This window comes from Daphnia pulex, chromosome 9 (assembly GCF_021134715.1).
Source record: "Daphnia pulex isolate KAP4 chromosome 9, ASM2113471v1".
Classification (NCBI taxonomy): Eukaryota; Metazoa; Arthropoda; class Branchiopoda; order Diplostraca; family Daphniidae; genus Daphnia; species Daphnia pulex.
The window spans coordinates 5557700-5570078 of NC_060025.1; the positions used below are offsets into that span (position 1 = coordinate 5557700).

General features: G+C 48.3%; 1 protein-coding gene across 1 annotated transcript; it reads right to left on the reverse strand.

The window, feature by feature from the left end:
• Window positions 1-6735: 6735 nt before the first annotated feature.
• On the reverse strand, window positions 6736-12375 carry LOC124202959. Its single transcript, XM_046599481.1, has 9 exons — window positions 12204-12375; window positions 12000-12086; window positions 11365-11933; window positions 10541-10892; window positions 10259-10443; window positions 9601-10139; window positions 8883-9514; window positions 8629-8783; window positions 6736-8514 (listed from the first exon to the last, which is right to left on the reverse strand). The coding sequence occupies exons 1-9, from the start codon at window positions 12373-12375 to the stop codon at window positions 6736-6738; spliced, it is 4470 nt and encodes a 1489-aa protein (XP_046455437.1).
• Between the last annotated feature and the right edge of the window lie 4 nt (window positions 12376-12379).

A 12379-nucleotide genomic window follows, 5' to 3' on the forward strand; every position in this document is an offset into this window, starting at 1 on the left:
TCCTTGTATCTTACTGAGGATATCACTCATTCGAGGTAATTAGTACACGTTCCTTACCGTCACCTCGTTCAGTCCCCTATAGTCAACACAAACACTCCATGTAACATCTGGTTTGAGAATAAGTACCACTGGTGCAGACCAGGCACTTTGATAAATCTCAATAATGTCTGCGTCTAACATGTCCCCTACCTGGGTTTGTATAATTTGTCTTGCCTTCCAAGCGCTGGGATAAGGTCCTCGTTGAACTGTTTCGCCCCTTCCTTGAGTCCTTGAATAGCATGTTCGGCGACCGGACAACGTCCTATCTCCTTGGAGTTTGAAGCGAAACAAGCCTTATGATGTTTTAACATATATTTCAACGTACTCCTATCGTCTTCGCTTAAATCTGCATTAATAGCTTGTTCTAAATCTTCAAATATAAGTAGCTGATTATCGTCTGTCGAATCCAGAACAGTTGGTAGTGGCACCGCCTCGTCTAAATCACACAAAATTACTTGTTTATTATAATTTTGAGTCTTAACCAGCGTAGACTCCTTGTTAAGCCAGACTTCTTGACCAGAAATATTGGCAATTGGCACAGTGTTTGCACGAGCAGGAAGTAAAGCGTGGCCTACTGTCAGAGCTTTATTCAACATCAATCGCCGAGACAGAGTAAACAGCTGGGCCACCCCAGACGGCGATACTATTGCCGTCTCGGTTCCAACATGTCGAATGGAAAATGCCGGAATATTCACTCCTTCCTTTGTTTTAATCTTGCGTGATTTCGCCAATTCAATTTTCTGAGGTTCTATAAAATTTAACGGCAATATCCCGTCGTTATTAACGTTTTTGACGCCTGATAATCTATGTGTACGTTTCCAAATTGCTTCAGGAAATCGTTACCTAACAAAAGATCAATGCCCTCCATCTGCATAACGAGTGCTGTTCCCATGGGCAATTTATTATGAATTGTAACCATCATATAGGCAGCCCCTATCGGAGAGATCGTCGCTCCATTCGCCTTGACAATATTCGGGCCATGCATGACTCCAACGTAAATTGTGTATACTTCAGTAATTTAGGAGAAATGATTGTGATGACAATCCCAGTTTCAACCACCGCCTTAACAACCCTTCTTCCACAATGCACCGTTTCAGTAATGAGCTTCGAGGAATTTAGCATACATAACGAAATGTTAGTAATCAAAGCCTCGTAATGGAAATACAAGTTATGACACGCCATTGCCGTTGATCTTATTCCGGCAGCTGAGCAGGTTGTTGTTGAAATTCCGACGGAAGGATTGGTGATGGTTTCTGAGGGCTATTCTTATCTTGAAACGATCCATTGTCTAAGTAATTGACGGGAAGCCTACCCTGTGGAGGGCCCCCATTCGATGGACGATACGGCACACCTTGTCGTCCACCCCTAAATAATTGGGATCGGGGGTTGCTGAAGCAATTAAGAGCATAGTGACCACTACGGGAACAATAATAACATACAGATCGGCCATCTGCCGCTCTTTGAGTCAAAGGTGCAATATCAGAAGTAACTTTCTTTTGTGTAGAAGCGTTTTTTAATTCATTAAGGGAATCTTGAAGGCCTGCCAAAACCATTCATAGATCGAGATTATCTTTCCCTGCGGACTGTTCCTGACGGACCACTGGTGCAGATGAGCCAAAACCATTTTTTTCCGTCCATGCACGGCTATCCAGTTGCAAAGACGCCTCGGTGTGAAGGGATAAATTTTTTTCACTAACGACTTATGTAACCTGCCAAATAAAAAATCAAGCTCTTGAGTTTGTAGCATGTTAGGATTTACCGTATGACACATCTTGAGAAAATCGTATTAATAAGACGCCGCATCCTCCTCCTCCCTTTGAACCCACTGACGTAATTTAGCCTCTTGAATGAGTAAAAAGTTATCTTACTTAAATTCCTGAAGAAAGATGGTTCGCAACCCTGCCGCAAACGGAACTACCACCACACCTGCCACTGCTGGGACAGCTGCTTGATCTTCCCAGTCACCAGGTAGATTGGAGAATAAATACCATTTTATGGCCGTTCCTTCCAAGTATATATCACAAAATTGGCCCTCATTTCCTGGTTTCCCCAATGATTGTATCTACCCGTCAATAAATACCGCTCCAACCAATCTAAGGCGTTTTCTCCAACTCTCGCACTAAAACATGGGGGTGGAATGAACTTATGCTGGGCTGTCATTACAACAGTGGGAATAGGATTGATCTGCCGAACTGGTTGTGTGGGGCCTGAGCTAGATCCTTGTCGTCAGAAGATGATCCCAAATTGATATATTCTAACTTTTCTACTGTTATGCCCTCCATTCCCATACCGGGATTTTTTTTTTTAATTTAGAAACGTTTCTTTTTTGAAAGAACTGATTAGCTTAGACGATGTAAGTAGACAATGTGGGGTTCAGATGACTTTATGATGACGATACTAGCGAAACGGATATCACAGGGTGGGGGTGGGTGGGAGGTGGAACTATTTATACAACCATAGGCGCGACAAAAAGCAAAACAGGAGAGCAAGAGGGACGACGAGAAAAAATATTTCGGATCAGTTAAGATGGGCAATGGGACCGCCAGTTGTGCTGAATCTTGGTGATTGTTAGCATCCGGCGTCTTTCACGGGTTCTCCAGGTGAGGTCTACATAGACTGCTACCAGAAGACGGGCAGGGGATCGATAAGGCAGTTGGCCAATGTCACCCCGGATCCATGACGAGAGATTCCCAACACATCCAAGGGTCTGGAGAGTTGACTGCAGTCAAGAAGTGAGGTCCCGTCAAGCGAAACAACCTGTCATGAGATGGACGGCCGTTTCAATCTCGATGTGGCAGCGATCGCTAACTGGGTCTACCCTAGGGTCAATTTCGTTGCAACGGTCTCTGGTGAAAAGAAGCCGCTGGTTGAATAGGAACTGGGACTCTCGGGTGGCCGGAGGGAGGAACTTTGCTGAGCGCCAGATAGTCTCCCAATCCAATTGCGGCTGGGCAAGTTCAATGTGGCCTGAGGTAAACTTCGAAACCAAGAGCCGAGTATAAATCCTACGGTGAGTAAGAGGTTGAGGGAGGGGAGATCCGTTAGCCAGAATCATCCGTAGGTGCTGGAGGGCCGTCTCCATGTGTGCCGGCCGTTGGAAAAAGGCCGCCGTCGCCGGTGTGACCTTGTAAAGATGAAGGAAGTGGCGCGTCGGGAAGACAAGCCAGTTCCAGAGCAGGAAGCGAGCACTGCTGTCCTGGCCCAATAGTGCCATCGCAATGGGCCGTAGGAAAAGGGCCTTCAAGAACAGGTCCGTGTGGAACATGGCCAATCCGCCGTCATTCGTTGGGCGATAAATGGCACCGGGTGGGGGTCGTTCCAGCCGACCACCCCACAGGAACTTTGTATCACCACTTTGGATCTTTACACCAATTGCCGGGGAGGTAGAATCTGGCCGATATAAACTATTCTGGAGTAGGCTTCGGATTTTAGAAAATGGACCTTCTGGTGAAGGGACAAGCAGCGACCAACGTTGGTTCGGACGAGTCCCTGTAGGTGTCCAAAGGCCGCATCCCAAACTCGGGCCGTCGTTTCCATGACGGAGGAAGAAAACGGGATCCCGAAGAGCGTGAGCGTTGAGTCGGCTGCCAGCCAAGGCACTGGCCAGATCTTTCGTTGAGTCCAGCTACCGAGTCCAAGGGCTTTGGATTTAACCTTGTTGAGAAGAAGAAGAACAGAAATCTTGCAGGGCTTGGACACCACGTAAAATATCAGTATCCGAGCCAGTAAAAGTGGCGAGGTCATCAACGAAGGCGCGGGTAGTCACTGTCCGGTTAAACATGGATATTCCTTTTAGATCGCGGTGGAGGCGGTATAGCAGCGGCTCGAGAAACAGCACGTATAGATGAATCGAAAGCAGACATCTTTGCCTCAAGGACGAGAGGCATTGGTTGGTACCAGCGACGGTACTGCCATTCAGTAGTGCCATACGGGCTCCCGAGTAGAGAGCTTGAATCCATTAGATGAAAATTTCGGGGTAACCAAAAGCGTCCAAAATTTTCCAAAGAGTGTGACGTTGAACTAGATCATAGGCCTTCGTGAAGTCGACACCAATGACGAGGCCCGGAACCGCTGTGCCTGAAATACTATCGACGCAAGGCACGTTTCTCTCTTCGATAAATGCAATAATATCGCGATACAGCTATAAGTTATCGTAAATCTTTCGCCCAGGGATCCCGCCACATTGAGAGGACTCGACTACGTCGGGAAGCGTTTTCTTCAAGCGATTGACTATCGTTCCGGCTATGATATTGTAGTCACAGTTCAACAGTATTATGGGACGCTAATCCCATACTTTGCTGGGCTTGTCAGATTTCGGGACAAGGATGACCAAGCCGATCGCCTGAGATTCCGTCACCCGCTTTTGTCGCAGAACCGCATTGAACATTTCGAGGAAGACCAAAATTGTCGTTCCAAAATTGTTTGTAAAAGTCGTAGGGGATGCCGTCTTCACCGGGGCTGCCGTTTAGTGGCATCTTGTGGAGTGTCGCGGATAATTCCGCCAGTTCCGGTGGACGATTCAGATCAGATGGGAAAGATTAACGCTGGATTCTACCAAGAAAGGCGGCTTTCAAGGTTACTTCTCCGCAATTTTCGACACTGAATACCTTGCAAAAGCTGTCGGTAAAGGATTTATTGACCGCGGCGATGTCCGATATGGTATCTCCGTTCCCTGGTAGCACACTCACATCCATCGTCTATCATATGGATGTCTTCATGTCTAAATCGAATCTCATCTAGCTACAACCTAAATTGGATATCAAATGGATACTCAATTTACTACGACCTTATGCTATCTTCGTATAGATGTCCTATAGATCTACGTTCACGGACATCCATTTGTGACTAGAAATCAGACGCTTAACAGACAGACGTAACGAAAAGGACTTAAACAAGGACTAAATTTTCATCATTTTAACTGCTAATATTAATTTAGATCCGTTGAACCAAATACAGTTAGAAAGTAATAACAAGTGGTGTAGTGTGTAGAGCACTGGAGTACCACTCCAAAGAACATGGTTTCGTGCCACCGAGGAACGTTTCTTTTCTTTTCTTTTTGCTTAAATTTAAGTATTTTGAAGACGGCTGTAAGCCGTACCCATTTGAATGTCTAACAGCGCGACATTAGTATAGACATATGCAATCCTATTGACGTCGGGTTAAGATATCTCACTCGGCTGATTAGATGGGCTACGTACATCTTATGGATAGAGGCGTGCTACCAGGGTTGTCATCCAGCAAAGGTCGGGTCGGGTAAAGTTGGCCCCGAGAAGATTCCTTCCGCTCATGGAAAAGTGACGGGGTGTCGGTATCGACCTCGGACGTGCTACAGGAGAGGATTTTGGCTCCATGGAGCGTTCGTACATTCCAGTTGCGAGCTTCCTCACGGATTGCTTGAAAATCTACCCAGTTGAGCTCACGGCCTGAGGCCGTCATTTTTGAAAGTCACTATCGACCAATCTCCTTGCGGAGAAGAGCACGGCGACGGCAGTAGCTTTGGGCAATTCTTTTCACCCCGAGTTTGAATACCGTATCCCACCATTCGGTCACGTTTGTTCGGCGGAAGGGAAGAGCCGATGCAGTGGCGAGGAACCTGGTAAACAGATTTCCAAACGCGTTTTGTGACAAAAAAGACATGTTAATTTTCCAGATAGAAGGTCGTGGTTGAACCTCCAGTTCTGGATCGGAAAGAAGGGAACATTGAGCATGAAGAACGGAGTGATCCGTGACGTAGGTAGCATCCAAATGGATTGCAGAAATGAAATAACTGATGGGGAGGGAAAAATAAATCCAGTCGATTCTAGCAGATCCCCCTTGGTGAGTATAGGTGTTTCCCAAGTCCCGAGGCCGGAGGGCCTTCCACATGTCTACTAGCTCCAAACTGGACACCAACGTAACCAAGGCATGATCAACCTTGGTAGAAGGGGTTGTTCCAGCTAATCGGAGCCTATCCTGAGGGCCGTTTACAGAGTTGAAGTTCCCGACAAGGATGAGAGGGCGCTTGACCGTAGACAGAAAGGCAGGGACGACGACCTGGAAGAAAGCGCTCCGCTCCTCACGAAAAACTCTTCCGGACGCCCCGTCCGGTAGAGGGAAACAAAGGAGGCATTGTGCAGTTGGACCGATATAAGGCGGCCGTTCGGGTCACAAACAAAATGGTGGACGGTCAGGGTGTGGCCGGATCCTGAGTGTGGCTCCGAAATGTGGTCGTCCACCTCCGACGCGGAGTCGGAAGGCCGATGTTGATCGCTTGCACCTCCACCGGGGGAGCTCTCGAGTAGTGATGGAGCATCACGCGGTGTGGCCTCCGGGGTTTCCGGTATAATCGACGGGTTGACAGACGGAATCGGTGTTACAACATCAAGTGTGTGTAGAAGAGTGTATTCTCGTGTATTCGGGCTCTGCATCTGAGGGGTCTGCCTTTACCGGACGACCTCTAGTGGTCAGATCTACAACATCTCCCCCTTCTTAGTTGACAAGTTAATACATTGATTGCCAGGACAATTGCAGACAACAATTCTTAGTTAACACGAGTAGCCTACAATGACACACAACAATTCTTAGTTAACACGAGTAGCCTTGCATACACCAACTAATGCATATGATAGTAAGGAGCATGTGACATAATTGAGGTGATTGAACCAACACAACAGAACACAAGCTATCACACACATTAAATTATAAGAAAGATCAAATTTATGACTTCAAGTATGGGCGACCGGAACGAGTAGATCCTTGCCGAATAACCACTGCTTCCGGAGGAATCACCTGCTGCTGGGAAGGCGTAGGTGGTGTAGTTTTGGACGGCTGACCACGATGATTCGGCCCTGTTGTAGGATTTGGAAGGGTTGGTTCTGTCGCTTGTGATGTTGACGGAATGATGAGAGGAACCTCCGGGCGGATCGGTTGAGTGAGGGGCGGATGCCACACTAATTTTGAAAGGATGGGACCGGCAGCCACTGCACGGGCTTTGCTTGATGCGCTGGACGAATGGATGGGACCGGCAGCCACTGCACGGGCTGTGCTTGATGCGCTGGACGAATTTTCTATATTTATATCACGGCGTGTGCGACGAAATACACGACCATCAGCCAAACGAACAACATAAGAGCCCGGCACTGTACAGACGGATTCGATGGTTCCAGGTATCCACAAACCACTGATGAGTACTCTGACGCTCTGTCCGACTCTGAGTGCTGATCCCCGGACATCAAGGCGGCCTCCGTGTTGAAAGCAGGCCATTTCCTGTCTACGTTGTAGCTGAGCTTGAACGAAAGACGCTGGGACATGCTGCGGAGTAAGTTGATCGGGTAAAAACGGAAGATATCCACGCAGATGACGGCCTTGCAAGAGGACTGACGGTGACGGAAGACTATTTGATACTGGAGTGGACCGAATGGTTGCTAAAGCTTCCCAAAGCGTTTTGCCGGATGCAAACATTTTGAGGATGGTACGCTTTACAGTCTGGATATGAAGCTCGACGAGCCCATTGGATTGAACGTAAGTGGGGCTGGATGACACCGCACGGATGTTGCGCCGATCACAGAAAGCACGAAACTCTGCACAGTCAAATTGAGAACCGTTATCTGACATGAACACTTCCGGGGTGCCGAAATCAGAGAACACACGCGCAACCTCCGCGATGACGGAGGAGGATGTCAGCGAACGGAGAGGCACACAAGACGGCCACTTGCTGTATGCGTCAACAACGAGCAGATAGTTGACACTTTCAAAGGTGAATATGTCTCCCGACACATATTGGAATGCGTGTGAAGGCAGCGGCACAGGACGAAGCGGCGGTGAAGGATTTCGATGGCGATGTGTTTGGCATGTGATGCAGCCAGCAACCATGTTTCGGATTTGGTCATCGCATCCTGGCCAATACACAGCTGATTTGGCTCTCAGAATGCATTTCAGTTCACCAAAGTGTCCATCGTGAGTCCCCTCCATGACTTCGGGACGAAGAGATACTGGATCTACTAGTCGATTGCCATACAGAAGTAGTCCGTCTACTTCAGAAAGGGCGTGACGAACACCCCAAAACGGTTTTGCTGCTATTGGACAATGAGACTTGTGGTCAGGCCAACCTTTGGACAGGATCTCTTTGACGAGACAAAGCGTAGGATCCGCAATCTTTGCAGCTGCAAATTTTTCTCTAGTGGATGCTTTCGAGATGACTAGGTCGAGCACTGCATGAACTTGCTCTTCACACCCCTGAGTGACGTTATCATTAAATAAGTTGGGTGACGGCGCCCTACTGAGTGTGTCAGCAATGAAGAGATCCTTGCCCGGCTTGTAAACCAACTTGAAGTCGAACTGTTGCCGGAGACGCATCCGCTGGATTCTGGGCGAACAAGACGCGATTAGTTTTTCCAAGAGGCCAACCAGCGGCTTGTGGTCCGTTTCAGCCACCACTGTCTGGCCGTACACGTACTGTTTAAATTGCAGTAGACCAAATTGAATCGCCAAGAGCTCCTTTTCAATTTGAAAGTAGCGTTTTTGAGTCTACGTGGGTGATGTTGATGAATATGCGACGGGCTGACCGTTCTGCAGCAACACGGCTCTAATGCCAATGGGGGACGCATCCACCCAAACGACAACATCCTGAGAATGATCAAAGAGACGTAAGACAGGTAGAGACGCTAGGGCATTTTTCAGTGTGGCGAATGCCAACTTTTGAGGCTCCTCCCAGATCCACGCGGCGTCGGCTTTTAGTAGGTCACGAAGTGGTCTGGTGAGTTCAACTAGGTCCCGACAAAATTTTACAGATAGGTGACCATTCCGAGAATACGTACAAGGTCAGCAGGAGTGTCGGGATCTGGCATTTCTAGCATTGCGCTGACTTTGTTGGGATCCAGTGTGAGAGTCCCCTGTCCAAATGACGTGACCAAGCCACGGAAGTTCCTGGAGGAAGAACCGACATTTCTTTAACTGAAGTTTGAAGTTGTGAAGACGGCAACGCAGGAATACTTTTTCGAGATTTGCGTGCAGCTCCTCCTGTGTTTCTCCGGTGACGAGGAAGTCATCAAAGTAAATGAGAACACCTGGCAGATCTCCAAATAGATCAAACATGGTTTGAAGGTAGACTTCCTGGGCTGACTTCAGTCCAAACGGCAGGCGAAGGTACCGGTACCGGCCCCTAGGTGTCGCCATCGTACAGAGGTAGGACTCTGCAGTCGACAATGGTATTTGGTAAAAGCCTGAGGCGGCATGAAGGCTGCAGAAGAATCGGGCCTTACCGATTTTTGCAAAGAGTTGTTCGATGGTAGGTACTGAGAAGTGTTGTCGCTGGACTGCTTTGTTCAATTCCGACGGGTCCAGACAAATACGCACGTCACCATCCGGCTTTCCCACCACCATCATCCGGCTGGCCCACTCAATGGGTTCGTGAACAGGTGTGATGCCCGCATCCTTCATTTCATCAAGTTCACACGATCTTCGAGGCAAAAAGGCAGGCGGCTGGCCGCACATATAACTGGATCAACACGATTAGTGCCAGATAACAATTGTATATCGTGTTCTACTGGTAATTTACCTAGACCAGTAAATACATCCATGTACTTCACCACTATTGGATGAGGTTGGGTGACGGGAATCGACTGAAGGGCATCAACTCGGCGAATGAGATTAAGTTTTTCACAAGATGGCAGGCCAAGGATAGGTGGCTGCCCAGGCTCGTCAACAACCACAAAGTCAACCACCACTCTAGTACCACGATGAACTATTTGAGCGGTGTGTCGGCCTAGAACTTTTAACAGACCGTTTTGTGGGCCATAGTTTCGAACAATAGGCCCTGGACGAAGATGTTGACGGGGCATACCGAGAAAGAATTCATGAGGAAAAAAATTGCAGGTGGCGCCAGAGTCAAGTTTGAAGTTTACGTCGACGCCATCTAGCGACAGCTGTTGGTGCCACTCGGTCCCACCACTGGACGAACGCAACATGTGATTCACAAAATAATCATCATCAACAGACCTCGGAAGAGACATTGCGGTGCCTCCTTGTTCAACGTTGCCAATCCACTGATGCTCTTCTTCCAACGCATGCACCCTGCCTGTTGTTGCTGGTGGCGTTTGACGTGCTGGCTGCTGCGGTGGCCTCTGGTGTTGATTATAGTGATTAGGACAGCAACTGACGGCATGTCCAAGCACTCCACAACCATGACAGCGCACATTACCCACACGACACTAATTTTTATTATGATAACGATTACACTTACTGCATCTCCCTTGCTGATTGTCTGAATGAGGTTGAGTTGACAGCAAGGTTTGATTTGTCGATGTGGGCTGCTGCCGCCTTGTAGACGGGCAATAATCTGGCATACTGGAGGGCCTCCGGTCGAAGCTTCGAACCGCGTGTGTTGACTCAGCTGCAGACGGAGTATTGATGATCGTGAGTTGATTCCTGGACGTTTCACACGCGCGTAAGACAACACACGCTTTAGCCAGTTTCAAATCGTTTTCGTAGAGAAGCTTTTCCCTCACAAGAGAATCCGCCACACCTAGCATGAGTTGATCACGTAACACCGACTCAATGGAATCAGCTGGATAACCACACGACTGTATCAGGCTTTTTAGTTGAATTAACCACGTGTCCAAAGTTTCTCCTGGAAGCTGATGGCGTCTTAGAAACTTGAAACGTTCAAATACCTCACTACGTCTGGGCTCAAAGTGTGCTTGAAATTTGTCTAACACCGGCTGTATCTTCTTGGCATCGTCGTCTAGTGCTCGAGAGAATATGAACGTGTCGTAAATTTTGAGGCCCTCACTACCGAGAAGAGTGATCAGCATGCCCACCTGTTTTTCTTCATCGACATCTTCGTCAGGATCAGTGCGAATGGCGATCAGGTACCACTCGAATTGTCGACGTCAAAGTTTCCACTGTGACACCAAATCACTGGCACCGAACGAAAAAGGTTCAGGGGTCTTGAGAGATGACGACATCCTAAATTAAGATTAGGAAGTAGCAGGATGCACCAGATGAAGCTGGATACACGAGAGTTCAGTTCACAGTCTAGAAAACCATGTGCAGGACTGTGCAGACGTCAGAACTTCTGACACCATGTTACAACATCAAGTGTGTGTAGAAGACTAAGTGTATTCGTGCTCTCCATCTGAGGGGTCTGCCTTGACCGGACGACCTCTAGTGGTCAGATCTACAACAATCGGCTCCGCTTCAGACGATGGGATCTCCTGAATCAGGAAAGAGTAGTCTCTCCAACACGGCTGTGGATTTATTACGGCCCGTGACCTGGCGCCATTGATCCGTCTCTGACGACAAAAGCGGGGGGGGGGGGGGGGGGGGGGGAATTTTGGTAGATAGAACCGGCACAATTTCTCTCGCCAGAGTTTTTGTGACCACCTTGGGGGCCATAGGACCCTTCCTGGAGCTAGGTTTGGACGCTGCCGGCGGGATCTTAATCAATTTCTGCGGGCAGGCCGTTGCCATACGACCAGTCAGGTTACATTCCCCGCACGTTATTGGCTGTTTGGAGTAACGCTTATAAACTTTGTAGTCCCCAACTTGAAGGTAAGAGGGAATGGTGGCACTCAAGGGCATCCGAACCGTAATTTCGCCAGTGAGGCAGGGAATCATGCCAGCTATGGCCCTTGCGTAACGATCTTCCCGCAAGTCCAGCACAGAACCAAATTCCCGTAGTCCAACTTTGAGGACTTCCATATTGGCGTTGGGTGTGTAGTCCAAAATCCGCTCAAATTTCTCGTCCACGTTGGGGTCTTTGATGAGAACTTGAACCGTCCGGCTTTCAAGGACATGTCGTTGAGGGCCGCCATGTTTGTCCAAAATCGCCGATACGTTTGCAGACTTGAAAAGGGTGACTCGCACGACCTGATCACCGACCAACAGGACTGGAACGATCGCCAAGATTGGTGATTCTTGGAGGCCGAGACCAGTCACAAAACGGTGCACTGTTCACAACTGGAGACGGGGCTGTGGGTTACCAAACCCAATTTCAAAAGTGTCTTCATACCTCATGGCGAAGCATCGCCTCAAGCCGGGAGGGAGAGGAGGGGCAATAGAGTCGCTGACTAATAAGACCAATAAATTCTAAAACGAACTAAATCACTTTCTAGTGTAATAATAAAGCAATCTAGGCATGATTCACTTGAAAAGTTCCTATGATAAACTGATGCAGGCAGATTCACCATGCGGGGGATCTCGCGAAAACACGTCCACCGAGCCTCTTGGGCGATAGACGATATGGGATTTTGAACAAAGATTTCTGCCGAAACACGGGATCGAATCAGGGACGTTTAACTCTTCAATATAACGCTCTCCCAACTGAGCTATTTCGACACATACAAATAATTGATACATTTTT

Excerpts from the sequence above, each read along its gene's own strand:
- LOC124202959 (XM_046599481.1), bottom strand. The coding sequence starts at position 12,375 with ATGTATCAATTATTTGTATGTGTCGAAATAGCTCAGTTGGGAGAGCGT. Across the intron at positions 12,087-12,203 it reads TTCGCGAGATCCCCCGCATG|TCAGCGACTCTATTGCCCCT; the intron begins GTGAATCTGCCT and ends TGGTCTTATTAG. Across the intron at positions 9,515-9,600 it reads CCTCATCCAATAGTGGTGAA|TTATATGTGCGGCCAGCCGC; the intron begins GTACATGGATGT and ends GTGTTGATCCAG.